The sequence below is a fragment of the Plecotus auritus genome (assembly GCF_963455305.1).
Source record: "Plecotus auritus genome assembly, chromosome: 6".
Classification (NCBI taxonomy): Eukaryota; Metazoa; Chordata; class Mammalia; order Chiroptera; family Vespertilionidae; genus Plecotus; species Plecotus auritus.
The window spans coordinates 105,774,010-105,789,995 of NC_137773.1; the positions used below are offsets into that span (position 1 = coordinate 105,774,010).

The 15,986-nt window shown below is 47.5% G+C and overlaps 1 protein-coding gene across 2 annotated transcripts in view; it reads right to left on the reverse strand.

The window, feature by feature from the left end:
- Positions 1–294: 294 nt before the first annotated feature.
- The window catches only part of CCL25 (C-C motif chemokine ligand 25), a 34,716-nt gene continuing 19,024 nt past the window's right edge, over positions 295–15,986 (reverse strand). The window contains exons 3-8 of one of the 2 annotated variants that reach the window (XM_080673493.1): positions 4,715–4,750; positions 3,768–3,869; positions 1,529–1,646; positions 1,307–1,431; positions 902–1,006; positions 295–663 (exon numbers count right to left, since the gene is read on the reverse strand). In XM_080673493.1, coding sequence (XP_080529619.1) covers positions 656–663; positions 902–1,006; positions 1,307–1,431; positions 1,529–1,646; positions 3,768–3,840 — 429 coding nt within the window. In that variant the 5' untranslated portion in view covers positions 3,841–3,869; positions 4,715–4,750 and the 3' untranslated portion in view covers positions 295–655. Of the gene's footprint in view, positions 664–901; positions 1,007–1,306; positions 1,432–1,528; positions 1,647–3,767; positions 3,870–4,714; positions 4,751–9,771; positions 10,776–11,124; positions 11,291–15,986 lie in introns of those variants that run through there. The other variant, XR_013960869.1, reaches the window with a different exon arrangement.

Sequence of the window (15,986 nt, forward strand, 5' to 3'; positions counted from 1 at the left end):
GCTTCTGGGCACCCATCAGAACTCACAGAAGCTTCATCCATTAGCTGGTTATGACAACCCAGGGACCTGGGCAAAGCAAGCATGTGACCCCACTTTAACAACCAGGAAGGAGGCAGCAAGAGAATGAGAGGTTTGCTCAAGGTCACCAGCTGAATATGCACCTGGTCCAACATCTAGCAATCCAGTACTCGGCCCCCGGGAGGTGTCTGCTATTCTGGAGTGAGAGGGGATCATGTGAAATTCAGCACAGGTTGGGACTGGCACCCCATAATGAAACGTGACAGAGACAGGAATGATGTCCCACCAAAGGTTTATTTTTAAAAGCACAGCTCAAGAGGGGTGTCCATGGATGGACTAGAACTTTGCAAGGGCCCAGAGGGACTCAGGCAGGTGTGGCCCCAGAGTCGGTGACAAAAGACTGCAAATGGGTGGTATACCTTGATGATTTTCTATCAGAACCGTTGGCCAGGGCTGGCTCTGGTTCTCAAAGAAAACAAAGGGCTTGAAATGAGGCCAGCTCCCTCCTTACAGCTGCCTCAGGGGCAGGGCTTTGAGAGTTGGCTTGGAGGATAGAGCAACTGGGGGGCGGCAAGGCCATAGTCAGATGGAGAACTCCAGTCCATTTTGTGTTGATTGATCCTGGAGATGTGCAGTCTCAAAGTCCTGCAGGCGAGATGGGAGAGGGCTGGAGAGGACGGCAGGTGACAGAGAGTGGAGTGGAGCTGAAGTTTCCTGGGCTGGGTCAGTTGTGGACACCTAGGATGCTCTCATGTGAACCTGTGGGACTGTCCACAGAACCAACCCTCCTTGGTTCTGCTGATGAGTCCCCGACCCAATCTGGGCTCATCATGAGCCCTCATCATGATGAGCCCAGAGATGGTCACATGATCCAAGTCCTTACCTGGATTAGCTGTTGTTGGGAGGGAGGCATTCCTCTCGCTGCTTCTGATGCCAGGTGGAACCCTGTAGGTTCCAGAACTCAACTTCTTCCCAATAGTGTGAGAACCTGTTAGAAAGATGGAAATAGAAATGGATAATAGATTCACCAATACCTTTTGAGCACCTGGATCCAGACAAGCCTAAAGCCATTGGCTGGTCATTTGAGCTTATGAGTTTCCCATTTGCTTGACTTTCCCATCTTTGGCAATAGAAAGTGTTTTGACTAAAAGAGTTGCTCAGTCTCCCACTCGCCAGCAACTGGCTTTCTTTCAGGTAGGGGCAGCTGTCAGCATGCTGGGCTGCAATCCCCTCCTTTGGGGGTTGAGAAGCTCAGGAGCCTGCAGCCGGGCTGGGGTCTCACACCCACCTTGGAGGTTTCCCGAGGTGCCTTGGTGATGCTTTTTTCGATTATTCAGTAACTTCATCCCATTTTGTACCCACTTGGCCTCTGGGTTCCCACACACCATCTTATGTCTGCGAGGGAAGTGGAATCTGTGCAAGTGGGAGTGAAGTGCAAGGTTAATGTGTAAGTGGGAAGCAAAGTTATGTGTGAGCTCCCACCCACCCTAGCCCCCATTGTCCCACTCACATCACAGCGGGTAGGTTACAGCTCCCACTCACATCCTGGCGCTGATAACTGTGGGCCCGCCGGAGCACAGTCTTCTTAATATGGGGATGGTAAGCCAGGCAGCAGTCCTCAAAGACGCCTGCAATCACACAGTCACCCCAGGCTCACTTTTCTTTTTTGTATTTTTATTTTTGTTGTTAATCCTCACCTGAGGATATTTTTTCCATTGATTTTTAGAGAGAGAGGGAGGAAGGGAGGAAGGGTGGGAGGAAGCAAAGAGAGAAACATCAATTTGAGAGACACATTGGTTGCTTTCCCGCATGTGCCTGCAACCCAGGTATGTGCCCTTGAATAGAAATGGGTGCACAGGCCAACGTTCTAACCAATGAGTAACACAGCCATGGCCAGGCTCAGTTTTCTGTGTCTGTGTGGCTGCATTTGCACTGGGTATGCAGGCACGGCCACTGATGTAGGCACCCTCAAACATATCATGACTGTCCCAGGCCCCATGGAGGCTGAGGGACAGCCCAGGTAATAAGGAAGCCATTAGGCTCACCTTTGGTCCTTGATTTGGGGACAGCTGGCAGGAGTTGGAGAGGGCCTGAGACCCTGGATAGGAAGGGCCCAGGACCTCAAAATCAATGGGAGACCAAGGCCATTTCTACTCCTGCTCTGGGACAAAGGGCAAGGAGGGCAGATGCAGTACCCTGAGGAGGGGCCAAGGTCCACCACTCCCATCTGGGTCCCTCCTCCTAAAATGAGTGGGCTGGCCTGCTGTTCCTGATGTCCTGGTTCCTACTCCAGATTGGCCTTTCCCCACCTAGGTCTACCTCAGGTACCTCCTCTCTGTCCCCATCAGTGACCTCTTTGAGTCACCTGACCAGAGACCGGGAGGTCTCTGTTCATTTACCCTTCAGTTGAATGAAAGCATTTAGAGTTCCTACTCAGGGCGAGATGTCTGGATAAACAGAGGGGAATTGGACCCACTGTTGTCATCGGGGATGTCCTGGCCTAGCAAGGAGACCAGGAAGTTGATCTATGCTGGGAGGGGGAAGTTTAGGAGGGGAGGCCCTCAGAGGAGGAGGTGCTGGTGCCAGAGGTCTGGAAGCAAAGGACGAATTGATGCAAAAGATGGTACAGAGGCCTTCAAGGATCTGTCCCTCTATTGGCCCCTGGAGTGGCCATGACTAAGCCCTGGCAGAGTGAAGCCAGAGGGAGGAGTAGAAGGGAGGGCAAGAGTGGCCCCAGAGAGCAAGGGGCAGTGAAGTCAAATGGATCCTGGGGCACAGTGTCAGGCAAGCAGTTCCTCAGCTGGGGGCCACTCTGCCCCCAGGATCAAAGGGCCTGGGCTTGCCTGGCTGCTGGAATGGGCCTCTGATACCAGGGCAATGGAAACTAAGCCCAGCCCCCTCTGGGGCAAAGGCTAAGATCTGCTGGGGGACAGGAGAAGGCCTCAGACCTAGTAAGGGGTGGGTGGGGCAGGCGGGTGGGGCCATGGGACCTCGACCCTGCCCTTTCAGCTGCTGGGGTTCAGTTGCCTCCCCTGGGTCCATTGGGATGGAGGACACAGTGGCGGGGCTCCTCTTCTGGGGATATTGCATGCCCAGAACTGGCTTTTAGTCACCAAAATCCTCAAGTGCCTAATCTAGGGAGAGGAGGGAAGGTATTTCCCAATAATAACAGTAATTATTGTTGCTGCTGGCAGGCACTGGGCCAAGAGTTTTGCAGGCATTAGTCCATTGGGTCTTCATGCCCCTCTCTCTGCAGTGGGAATTTGGAGCCCCAGTTTGCAGAAGAGGAAACTAAGGCCCATAAAGGCTGAGTAGTGACCCTCAGCCTGACCACAGTTAGCCTGGGTTGGGGGAAGCTGGGAAGGGGACCCTTTCTGCTAGTCTCTAGGGCTCTACAGGGTGAAGTCACTGCAGTGTGTCCCTGGTGATAAGGGGCTAGGCCACTACTGGGAGCCACCCTCTGTTTCCCACATTCCCTGGGCTGACTGGAGTCCCTGCAGGAAAGACTTGGGTCATGGGCTTTGGTGGAGGCACCACAGGGATTCTGCAGCCCCAAGGAGCTGCACAGATGCCAGGAGTTTCTGCATGCCTGGGGATGGGGTAGCTGTCAGTCAGAGAATCTGATGGTGGAAATCAGCTCAGGCTTTTGGAGGAGGGGATAGGCAAATGGGAGGTGGGGGGCAGACAGAAGGATGGATGGGTAGGGGGAAATCTGAGGGGAGGAGAGTAGGTATGGCCCCAGACAGTACCTTGAGCTTGGACAGCGGGGGCCCAGGTGTCTATGAAGCAGGTCACTAGGCAGGCCAGAAGCCACAAGTTCATGGTGCAGATTTTTTCTTCTCCTCCTGATCCTTGAGGAGTAACAGGGGAGGTGGGAGGTGGGTAAGGAGGACCCCAAATGGACAGTAGCATGCACTGGGAACACCCCGCTCCCATCTCAAGCCAGGACCCTCTGCAAGGGAGGCAGGCAGCAGAAGATGGGGCCAATTGGCTCCTGGGAGATCAGCTGCTGGTCTCAGTGCAGCGAGGGGACACTTACCAAAGCTTATGGGGCTCCTGTAGCCTCTGGAGCGTATGCCCAGCTCTCCTACCCACTAGCCAGCAGGCTTTCTCACTTTATAGATGGAGCCCCACCCTGCCACCACCTGCCCTTCTCCACCCTCCTCACCTGTTCTCCACTCCACCTCCGGGTTTCTCCCTCCTGCCCCGCCCTCCTCTCTTCTCCCGTTTCTCTTTCTAGCTCCTCTCTCCAAGGTCAGGATACATGTGGAAGGAGTTGGGGGCAACTGGGAAAAGGACCCAAATCAGGAAACAATGACTCCCTCAACTAACTACTCAGATGTGGAACCGACAGGGGTTTGGCTTCCTTGGCAATAAGAGGCTGAAGATGCATGCAGATGGACAGCCCAGCCTTGCCAGGCCACTTGAAGGCTGGCTACCCTGTGACTCCCCACGACTTCCTTCCCTATCCCAGGCCTCTCAGCCAGCACCCTGCTTTCTCCCTGAAGGACCCTTTCTTCTCCTCCTATCCCCTCTTCTGTCAAACACCTGGGTGGCTTCTTGTGGACAGGTGTCAGGCTGCCTAGAGCCCAGGAAAGAGGCTTTACTTCTGCTCCCCACTCCCAAGCCACCTGTTCTCTCGGGGCCCTGACTTCACATGGCTTTTCTCTCCTTCCACACAATGGGGGTGACTTACGTCACAGAAATGATCTGGTGTTGAGAACAGGCAAATCTATAGAAACAGAAAGTAAAATTAGTGGTTGCCATGAGCTGGGAGGAGGGGAAACTGAGTGACTGCAAAAGGGTTATTGGTGGTGTGTTTTTTGTTTGTTCTGAAATTAGATAGTGGTGAGCATCCAGCAACCCCGAGAATACGGTAAACACTACAGAATGGCCCACTTGCAATGGGTGCAATATACATATGTGAATTTTATCGAATATTCTTGAAAATAATCTCAATAAAACTATTAACCACAACAAATAAATGTTCTGGTTTTGGAAGAAAAGTCAGGAGCCCCATGTAGCCACACCACCAGGAATAAACGCCACACTAATAGGCGTCCCTTCTTTCCCTGGGTCCCATGGCCCAGCTGAAATAGGGGTGCGGGTGGGGGAGGGAAGATGGGGTGCAGGTGGGGGAAAGGGAGCTCTGCAGAGTACTCACAACTGATTGCTTTTAACTTTTAAAAATGTTTTTATTGATTTTAGACAGAGGGGGGAGAAATAGAAACATCAATGAGAAACATCAACATCAACGTGAGAGAGAAACATGAATTGGCTGCCTCCTGCATGCCCCCTGCCAGGGATCCAACCTGCAACCGTGCATGTGCCCTGACAGGGAATCAAACCTATGACCTCTTGGTGCCTGGGTCGATGCTCAACCAGGGAGCCACACAGGCCCGGCTGCTTGTAACTTTTAGTTTCCGTCATTCTTAGCTGTAGACAACTCGGTGTTTATAACAGCTTGCACCCCTTTTTCATTTCTCCTGCTCCACCGGGCCGTGGTGGGGCAGCTCCTCGCCCCTGCAGTAGCTGAGTCGAAGCTGGCTGGTTGGGGCTTGGCGTGGGGCGGGGCTTGATGAAGGCGCTGGACTTCGGGGCAGAGCTTTCTGGGTGGGGCTTACACCTCAGGGCGGAGCCTACAGCCCCGCCCCGTCCCATCCCCGCTGCTGCAGTCCCGGGTGGGTGAGGCTGGGCCCCGCCGCGGCTCCGCGTGGCTGCGGGCGTGGGGACGCGGCGTGGCGAGCCCGGGCCAGCCTCCGGCCCACTGCCCCTGCCTTCCCCGCCCGTGGGCAGCGGCCAAGACGTGTAGTTATCCAGACTTAGCCCAGGTCCCGGGCGAGCGAGTCCCTCTTCCCGCCCACTCTCAGTTTGTTCCAGCGCAGCCTTACCAGGAGGGCGGAGAAGCTGAGGACCCAGAACGCCTATCAGACAGGGATTTGCACGTTCTTGGACTTGGCTCTGGACCCAGGTGTCTGGGCAGGAGACAAGATGTTCGGAAGCCCTAAATGAAAACCCCCAGTTCTAAGGACCACAGCTGCTGAATGTGAGGAGGACCACATATTCAGGTCAAGGCTCAACCGGGAGAGGGAAGGCCTCTTCCGTTCGTACAGCTGCCTCCAGGGGACCTTCTTTCTCATCACGTGTGAAATGAGTGCAGCTGTGGCGACAAAAGCATCCTCCTGCTTCCTGGTCACCAGTTCTGTCACCAGTCCTGACAATGGAAGCCGATGGGGGTGGTCTCCAGCCTGGAGCTGAGCCAAACTTAGGGACTGATTACACCCCATGGCCTGCAGGGCAGGCTGCTGCAGTACAAGGGTGGTGGGCAGGGCCCCCTGTGAAAAGCACCCTAGTGGGTATACACAGGTGGCCCTACTGTAGAGCTGGGTGGGCAGTGGTTCTGTGAGAGGAAATACCAATGGCTCTGCAGGCTGAGTATTTCTTATTTCTCTGCTTGAGGATCTCCCCAGGTGCTCAGCGTTGGCCCACTTTATAGAGGAGATGATGGAGGGTCAAGGAGGCCAGTCATTTGCCTCTTTTTGGCCAGGAAAATTAACTTTTCTTAAATACTGTGAAGGAACGGGGGAAAATCCCTTCCCTAATGGCAGAGGGCCATTGAGCAGAGGCCTAAGGGTCATCAGGAAAGATACTGGAGAAGTACAACCAGCTGAAGTGGGGGTCCTTCTGCAGTTGCTTTTGCATATCAAATCCCCCTCATCCCCAGGAGCTGCCTACAGTCTTCCTGAACCTCTGGTGCCTCAAGGTCCCACCAGTTCAGGTGGCCTCCGAGAGAAGCAGCTGGGGACCCTTCTCTCTCCTCCTCCCCATCATCATGCAGCTCTTGGGGAGACAGGTGTCCTGTCTGATGGGCCTGGTCTCCTGTTATGCCCTGTTGCCTCTTGCTCTGGTCCAGATCCACAGTGGTTGCCAAGTAACTAGAGGAAGGTTGGGAGGAGGGGGGGGGAGGTGTCTTGCCAGCCTCTGACCTGACTTTCAGGGACTTGGTTTATAGATTGTGTCTGTGTGTTCCCAATATGGTTGGTCCTGGTCCCTTCTGCAAGTCCAGCTTTGAGGGGCTTCCACCCCCAGGCTAACCAGCCACTTTTGTGTTCCAGAGGGCAGCTGCACTGATGGCCAGGGTGAGGGAACTCAGGCTACTGGCACTGGTCTCAGCCTTGGCCTCAGTTGTTATGCTTCTCCTGCTCTTACTGCATTTGTGGGGGCCAGGTGAGGCTGGGGCTGGGGCAGGGGTGGCTTCAGAAGGGAGATTGGTGGGCCCTGAGGAGAGGGTCCTATCCCATCCCAAGAAGCTCTTAGAAACTGCTAAGCTCCATTCACCCCTTCCACACAGTTTTTCTGGATACCTTTTACATACCAGCCCTGGGGTGACAGCAGTAAGGAAGCAGGTATGTCCCTAACATGAAAGATGACAAGGATGTCACTGATCCTCACTGGACACCTGTGTTGGGGCCATTTGCTATCTCATTCATTCTTCACTTAGCAAGCAGCACTTTCTATATGCCAGGCACTGAGCTGGGTGCTGGGTCAGGCAGTGAAAAAGACAGATGGTCCCAGTGTAGAGCAGACAAGACAAGCAGCAAAACAACAAAGCAAGAGCCCTAGCTAGTTTGGCTCAGTGGATAGAGCATTGGCCTGCAGAATGAAGGGTCCCGGGTTCAATTCCAGTCAAGGGCACATGCCCAAGTTGTGGGCTTGATCACCAGTAGGGGGCGTGCAGGAGGCAGCCGATCAATAATTCTCTCATCATTGATGTTTCTATCTCTCTCCCTCTCCCTTCTTCTGAAATCAATAATATGTTAAAAAGACAAAAATGAAGCAAGATGCTGTGAGGTTAGAATCACTGCCTCTAATCCTGAGTAATAGGGAGATGCTAGGGATGAGCTGCTTTTTTTTCTTCTCTTTTCTTTTCTTTCCAGGCATAATTGGAAGCTGGCTGTAGATTGAGAGACTGGGCCAGCTTTTATTTTGTGTAATTGGCAGGGAGCGGAGGAAAGGAAAGGAGAAGAAAAACAGACCCACTTTAGACCTGCTAGGAGTGGGGAAACTATAGAAATTTAAAGAGAAACACCCTAGGGCCAAGGGCAGGATCCTGGATCTGGAGCCCAAAAAGCCATGGCCAATGGGGCATGGAATCACAGCCATGATGCACATTTTATGTTGGAGGGAGGTGCCCCCGCTGGTCCCGAACTGCATTTCTTTAAAGAGAGTGGTTTGAATTAACAATAACCCTAGTGGATTACTATTTATCCCCATGTTACAGGGAAAAAATAATCAACTGAGGTCCAGAGAGGTTAAGTTGCCTGACCAAGTAAGTGGGGTCCAAATTCCAAGCTTAGGTCTGACTGCTTCATTCCACATATACATACTATTGAGTGCTGTATTAAACATGTCTTTAAAAAATTTTTAATAATGTAGTCCTGGCCAATATGGCTCAGTTGGTTGGGCATTGTCTGTGCACCTAAAGGTTGCCAATTTGATTTCAGGTCAGGGCACATGCCTGGGTTTCGGGCTTTATCCCCCATGGAGGGTGTACAGGAGGCAGCTGATCAATATTTCACTCTGGCATCGATGTTTCTCTCTCGGCCCCCCCACCTCCCTAAAACTCAATTTTTAAAAATCTTTAAAAAAATTTTTAATAATGTATTTTGTTTAACCCCATCTCTCATGTTGAAATAGTAATACAGGTGTGGGCAAAATAGGCTATAGTTGTGAGTACGCAACAGTTTTTCTTGTATTTATTATTAACCTACTTTTGCCCACCCCTGTATTATTTCAACATGTAACCAAATAAAAATGACTGAGGTATTTTCCTTTTTGCATAGTAAGTCTTCAAAACGTGGTTTGTGGTCCACCTGCAACTCATTTCAAGTGCCGAATAGCCACATGTGGCTGGTGTTCACCTTACTGGATAGTGCAGTTCTAGCCACAGATAATGATCAGCTCATAATTTTTTGTTGTTTCTTTTTTATATTTTTTATTAAGACTGTTTTTTTAAATATGGTTTTATTAATTTTAGAGAGAGGGAGAGGGAGGGAGACCCTTTGATGTGAGAGAGAAACATCAATAGGCTGCCTCCTGCACGCACCATGAGCCCACAACCTGGGCATGTGCCCCAACCAGGAATCAACTGGTGACCCTTTCAGTATGAGGGACAATGCACAACCAACTGAGCCATACCTGCCACTGAAAGACTGTTTTTTATTATTTTTTAAAATATATTTTTATTGATTTCATAGAGGAAGGAGAGGGAGAGATAGAAACATGAATGATGAGAGAGAATCATTGATCGGCTGCCTCCTGCATAGCCCACACTGGGATTAAGCCCACAACCTGGGCATGGGCCCTGATCAGGAATGTGCCCTGACCAGGAATCAAACCATGACCTCCTGGTTCATAGGTTGACACTCAACCACTGAGCCATGCCAGCCTGGCAACTCTTTTTTAGAGCAGTTTAATTTTCCCAGCAAAATTGAGGGGAAGGACAGAGAGTTTCCATATACCCCATGCCCTATGCTTACACAGCCTTCCCCATTATCAACATCCTCACCAGAGGGTATATTTGTTGCCACTGATAAACCTACACTGACACATCATCATCACCCAGAGTCCATCGTTTACATTACAGGTCCCTCCTGGTGTTGTACATTCTGTGTACAGTATGTGTACCCATCGTGATGATAAAATAGAGTATTTCACTGCCCTAAAAACTCTGTGCTCCAAGCATGTCTTTTTAAAAAATATATATTTTTTATTGAATTCAAAGAGGAAGGGAGAGGGAGAGAGAGATAGAAACATCGATGAGAGAGAATCATTGATTGGCTGCCTCCTGCATGCCCCCTACCAGGGATCAAGCCTGCAACTCAGGAATGTGTCTTGACCTGGAATTGAACTGGTGACTTTTTGGTGCATGGGACGACACTCAAACAACTGAGCCACATTGGCCAGAGCAGCAAAATGTCCTTTTAAGGGCAACCATCTCCTGATAGGTTGACTTCACCATACTTGCATCATAATAAAACCTATATTTTAAAACAGATGCCAAGTGATGTGCAGAGAGCCAGACACACAGGCAGACAATAGATGCACGGCTTCCCAATGGGGCTTGAAACCAGTGTGTGTGTGTGTGGGGTGGGGGGGCGGGATGATATTCATAGGATGTTGCAAGACTGCATGGTCAGTGTTCTAGAGGAATGTCTATACGTACATAGGCTGTGGGGTACAAAGGGCACCTCACCAGGTCTCTGGAGGGAACAACCACTGAAGAACTCAAAGACATGCAGGTGTCAGAGGCCAGCTCAGCTCAGGATGCCCAAGGGACCTACAGGATGGCCGAGGTGGGATACTGAAAGATGGAAGGGGGACAGGTTACCCAGGGCCTCACATGGGAACTAAGAAGGGTGACCTTTATCGAGGGCACTGGGGAGCTGCTGAAGGATTTAGCCAAGGGAGAATAGTAGTAAGGTCTATGTTATAGCTCTGCCAAGGTCATGTGGAAGATGCACTGGAGGGCCATCAGCTCAGGCAAAAGAAGATTCAAAAATCAACAGACTCTCTTCCCTGGAGGGCTATGGCGAAGTCGCTTTCCCAGTTCTTTTACAGCCCTACATCAGCGAGAAATAATTCAGGAAATATTTACTGAGGTCTACTATACGCCAGGTTGGGTAGTCATTTTTATTTTTCTAACAAAGGGGTTATAGTAGCAACTGATGAATGCTGAGAAGACGGAAAACAGGGACCTAGAAGAGAGAGAAAAAAATAACTAAGATTAGAAATCAAAGTGGGAACATAACTACCGTCCTTATAGAAATAAATAAAAAGGACATAGTAATAAAAACAGAATGGTACTGGCATAAAAAAAAGACATATAGACCAATGGAACAGACTAGAAAACCCAGAAATAAACCCACCCCTTTACAGTCCATTAATATTTGACAAAGGAGGCAAAAACATGCAAAGACAGTCTCTTCAATAAATGGTGTGGGGAAAACTGGACAGATACATGCAAAAAAATGAAACTAGACCACCGTCTTACACTGCACACAAGAATCCTATCTAATAAAAGAGAAACATGCAAATTGACCATACCTCCGCTACGTCCACAAGCCACGCCGACCAGTCACGTCCACCAGCCAATCAGGAGCGAGTATGCAAATTAACCCAACCAAGATGGCAGTTAATTTGCATATCCAGGCGCAGAGCGAAGACTGAAGACAGCGTAGAAGGAAGCCAAGTGCTGCAGAAGGGAGCGAAGCTGCAGAAAAGCAAGCAAGCGGGGCAGTGGTGAAGGGAGGGAAGCAGATGGGGAGGGGGGAGAAGGGAGGAAAGCAGACCACCGCAGGAAGCCCTATTGCAGGAATCTTCCTGCAACAGGCCTCTAGTAAACTCATAAAAATCCTAGAAGAAAACATAGGCAGTAAAATCTTGGACATTTCTTGTAGCAGTATTTTCTGATATATCTCCTCAGGCCAGAGAAACAAAATTAAAAATTAAAAAATGGGACTCATCAAACTAAAGAGTTTTTGCACAGCAAAGGAAATCATCAACGAAATCAAAAGACAACCCACCGAAAGATACATCTGATAAGGGGTTAATATCCAAAATTCATAAAGAACTATAAAACACAACACAAAAAAACTCAAACAATCCAATTAAAAAATGGGCAAAGGACATGAATGGACACTTCTCCAAAGAGGACATACAGATGGCCAATAGACATATGAAAAGATGCTCACTAATCATCAGATAAATGCAAATCAAAACCATAATTAGATATCACCTCACACCTGTCAGAATGGTTATCATCAATAAATCAACAAACAAGTGTTGGTGAGGATGTGGAGAAAAGTGAACCCTTTTGCAGTGTTGGTGGGAATGCAGATTGGTGCAGCCACTGTGGGAAGCAGTATGGAGTTACCTCAAAAAATTAACATGGAACTGCCTTATGACCCAGCGATTTCATCTGAAAATTTATCCAAAGAAACCTGAAACACTAATTCGAAAGAATATATGTATCCCTATGTTCACTGCAGTGACATTTGCAATAGCCAAGATTTGGAAGCAGCCCAAGTGTCCATCAGTAGATGAGTCAATACAAAAGCTGTGGTACCTGTATACAATGGAATACCATTCTGCTGTAAAAAGGAAGAAAATTTTACCCTTTGCAACAGCATGGATGGACCTGGAGAACATTATGCTAAGTGAAATAAGGCAGTCAAAGAAAGACAAGTACCATATGATTTCACTCATATATGGAATTTATTGAACAAACTGAACTACCAAACAAAATAGAGACAGGCAGACAACGCTAGTGGTGGTGGGCTTATTGGAGGTAGGGGGGGGGGGGCGGGGGGGAGGTGGGGAGGAGATTGAGTAAAAAAGAAAAAAAAGAGAGATAGAACTCATGGTCATGGACAACAGTGTGGTGAATGGAAGGGTGGAGGTGGAAGAGGGTATATCAGGGATAAATGGTGATGAAAAAATAAAATAAATTAAGTTAAAAACAAAAAAATAAAAAACCAATAATAAAGTACATAGTAATAAATGTTAACTAAGGAAATGTAAAACTTACAGACTAAAAACTATAAAACATTGCTGAAAAGAATTCAAGAAAAGCTAAATAAATGGAAAGATAATCCATGTTCACAGATTGGAAGACTTAACATTGATAAGATGGCAATACTGCCCTGGCTGGTGTGGCTCAGTTGGTTGAGCATTGTCCCATGCACCAAAAGGTCACCAGTTTGATTCTAGGTCAGGATACACACCCAGATTGTGGGTTTGAGGCACCCAATCCATCCATGTTTTTCTCTCTCTCTCTCTCTCTCTCTCTCTCTCCCCCCCCCCCTCACCCACCCTCTCAAATCAATAAAAACACTTTTTTTAAAAAGATGGTAATACTCCCCAAAGTGATTTAGATTGATTCAATGAAATCCCTATCAGAATACCAATTACCTTTTTTGCAGAAATGGAAAAGCAGATCCTAAAATTCATATGGACTTATAGGGGACCCTCAATAGCCAATCAAACAGGAGCCCAGGCTAAGAGTGGGACCAGCCCTTTTCCTCCTGCAGGGCCAAAGTGAAGGCCTGCTCAGCCGGGCAGGACTTCTGTCAGAAACAGCAGCTCCCTCTGGCTGCCACAATTGGACATGTCCTTCCTCAAAGCAGGCCCAGCCAGGCACTGCCCCTCACTCACCCAGCCTGATGCCTCCACCTCACCAGATTCTTCTTCACAGGATTATCAAGGTCAAATCCAAGGGTATTCAACTCTTTAAGAAATTCTGTGCAGAATCTTTCATACCCCCCCAACAGAAAACAAATGAAAATATAGTTGACCTTTGAATAACATAGGGGTTAGGGTGGAAACTCCCCTTCCCTGCTGATGCAGTAAAAAAATTGTATATAGCCCTGGCTGGTGTTGCTTGGTGATTAGAGCATCAGCCCTCACATCAAAAGGTCATGGGTTTGATTCCCAGTCAAGGGCACATACCTGGGGTGCAGGTTTGATCTTTGATCCCCATATGCAAGAGGCAAACAATCGATGTGTCTCTCCCACATCGCTGTTTCTCTCTCTTCCCCTCCTCTCTCTCTAAACAATATCCTCATGTGAAGATTAACAACAAAAATCTGCATCTAATTTTTGACTCCACCAAAATTTAACTGCAGTGATCCCTCAGTATCCACAGAGGATTGGTTCCAGGACACCCCTCGGATACCAAAATCTTCCAATGCCTAAGTCCCTTATATAAAATGGCACAGAACAATGTATACAGTTGGCTCTCTGCATCCATGGATTCCCCACTGTGGATCAAAAATACCGGTTTTTGATGTGCAGTTGGTTGAATCAGTGGATGTGAAACCTAGGGATACAGAGGACCGATTGTATATTTATTGAGAGAAAACCACATAAGTGGACCCACACAGTTTAAACCCGTTGTTCAAGGGTCAACTGTAAATAGAGCTGTGTGGTTCAACCAGGACCTGGGGGCCACAAAGCACTCCCATCTCATCGTCCCCATCCACTCCAGATATGTGGCAACACTTGAGACTCTGAAAATACTTTGAAAACCATCTGTTTAGAGGGAAAAGTAAAACCATAGAACTTGGATTTTCTATTTTCTTCTTGAATCAGTTTTGGTAGTTTGTTTCTATGAATTTGTTAACTTCATATAGGTTATCTAACTTGTTGGCATACAATTGTTCATAGTTACTCTTATAAACCTTTGTATTTCTGTCAAGTATTTGTTTTTTCTTTCTTAGTCTAGGTAAAGCTGTCAATTTCATTAATCTTTTCCAACTGTTGGTTTTGTTGATGCTCTGTATTATTTTTCTATTCTCTATTCCACTAAAATCTTTATTATTTCCTTCTTTGTGCTAGCTTTAGGTTTAGCCTACTCGTCTTTGTCTGGTTCCTTAAGGTATAAAGTTAGGTTATCTATTTGAGATCTTTCTTCTTTTTTAATGTAGGCATTTACAACTATAAATTTATCTCTGAACACTACTTTTGCTGCATCTCATAGATTTTGGTATGTTGTGTTTTTGTTTTCATTCATCTCAAAGTATTTTAAAATTTCCTTTTTTATTTCTTCTTTGATCCATCCATCCATCGGTTATTTGAGAGCGTGATGTTTTGCAGTTTTCCCTCTGTGATTGATTTCTAGCTTCATTCCATTTTGTTCAGAGAAGATATCTTCAAAAGATTTCAATCTTTTGAAATCTATTGAGACTTATTCTGTGGCCTAGCATTTGGTCTATACTGAGGAATGTATTATATGCATTTGAGAAAATGTATATTCTACTGTTACTGGGTGAAATTTTTTTTAATATCAGTTAAGTTACAGCAATATTGAAAGTGGAATATTGAAGTCTCCAAATATATTGCAGAATTGTCTATTTCTCCCTTCAATTATGCCAGTGTTTGATTCACATATTTTGGGCCTCTGTAGTTTAGTACATATGTGTTTATAATTAATATATCCTCTAGATCAGTGGTTGGCAAACTGTGGCTCGCGAGCCACATGCGACTCTTTGGCCCCTTGAGTGTGGCTCTTCCACAAAATACCACGGCCTGGGCGAGTCTATTTTGAAGAAGTGGTGTTAGAAGAAGTTTAAGTTTAAAAAAATTGGCTCTCAAAAGAAATTTCAAACATTGTACTGTTGATATTTGGCTCTGTTGACTAATGAGTTTGCTGACCACTGCTCTAGATAGATTGACCCTTTTATCCTTCATTGTTTCTTTTAACAACTTTTAACTTTAAATCTTTTTTTTTTGTCTGATATTAGTATAGCTATTCCAGCTCTTTTTTGGTTACTATTTGCATAGAATGTCTTTTCCTGCCAGGGGAGGGAAGCAGGGGATGGGTAGAGGTAGGCAAAGGTGTGTGTGTGGGGAGGGGGGGGGAATGGAGGACATCTGTAATAGTGTCAACAATAAAAAATAAAAAATAAGATATTCTTTTCTCACTCTTCTGTTTTCAAATTTTTTGGGTCTAAAATGAGTCCTTTTTAGACCTGGAGAGTATCATACTAAGTAAAATAAGTCAATCAGAGAAAGACAAGTATCACATGATCTCACTCATATATGGAATCTAAGTAATAAAATAAACTGATGAATGAAGTCGATCCAGAGACTTGGAAGCATGGAACAGAGTGCGGAATCTTGGAGGGAAGGCAGGGGAGGATGGGTGAGTGGGAGGTAATCAACCAAAGACCTTGTATGCATATATGCATAACCCATGGACACAGACAATAGGGTGCTGAAGGCCTGGGGTAGGGGTTAGGGGTGAGCTGGAGGGGGTCAATGGGGGAATAAAGGGGACATATGTAATACTTTAAACAATAAAGAATTATAGCCCTAACCGGTTTGGCTCAGTGGATAGAGTGGCAGCCTGCAGACTGAACGGTCCCAGGTTCGATTCCGGTCAAGGGCATGTACCTTGGTTGTGGGCA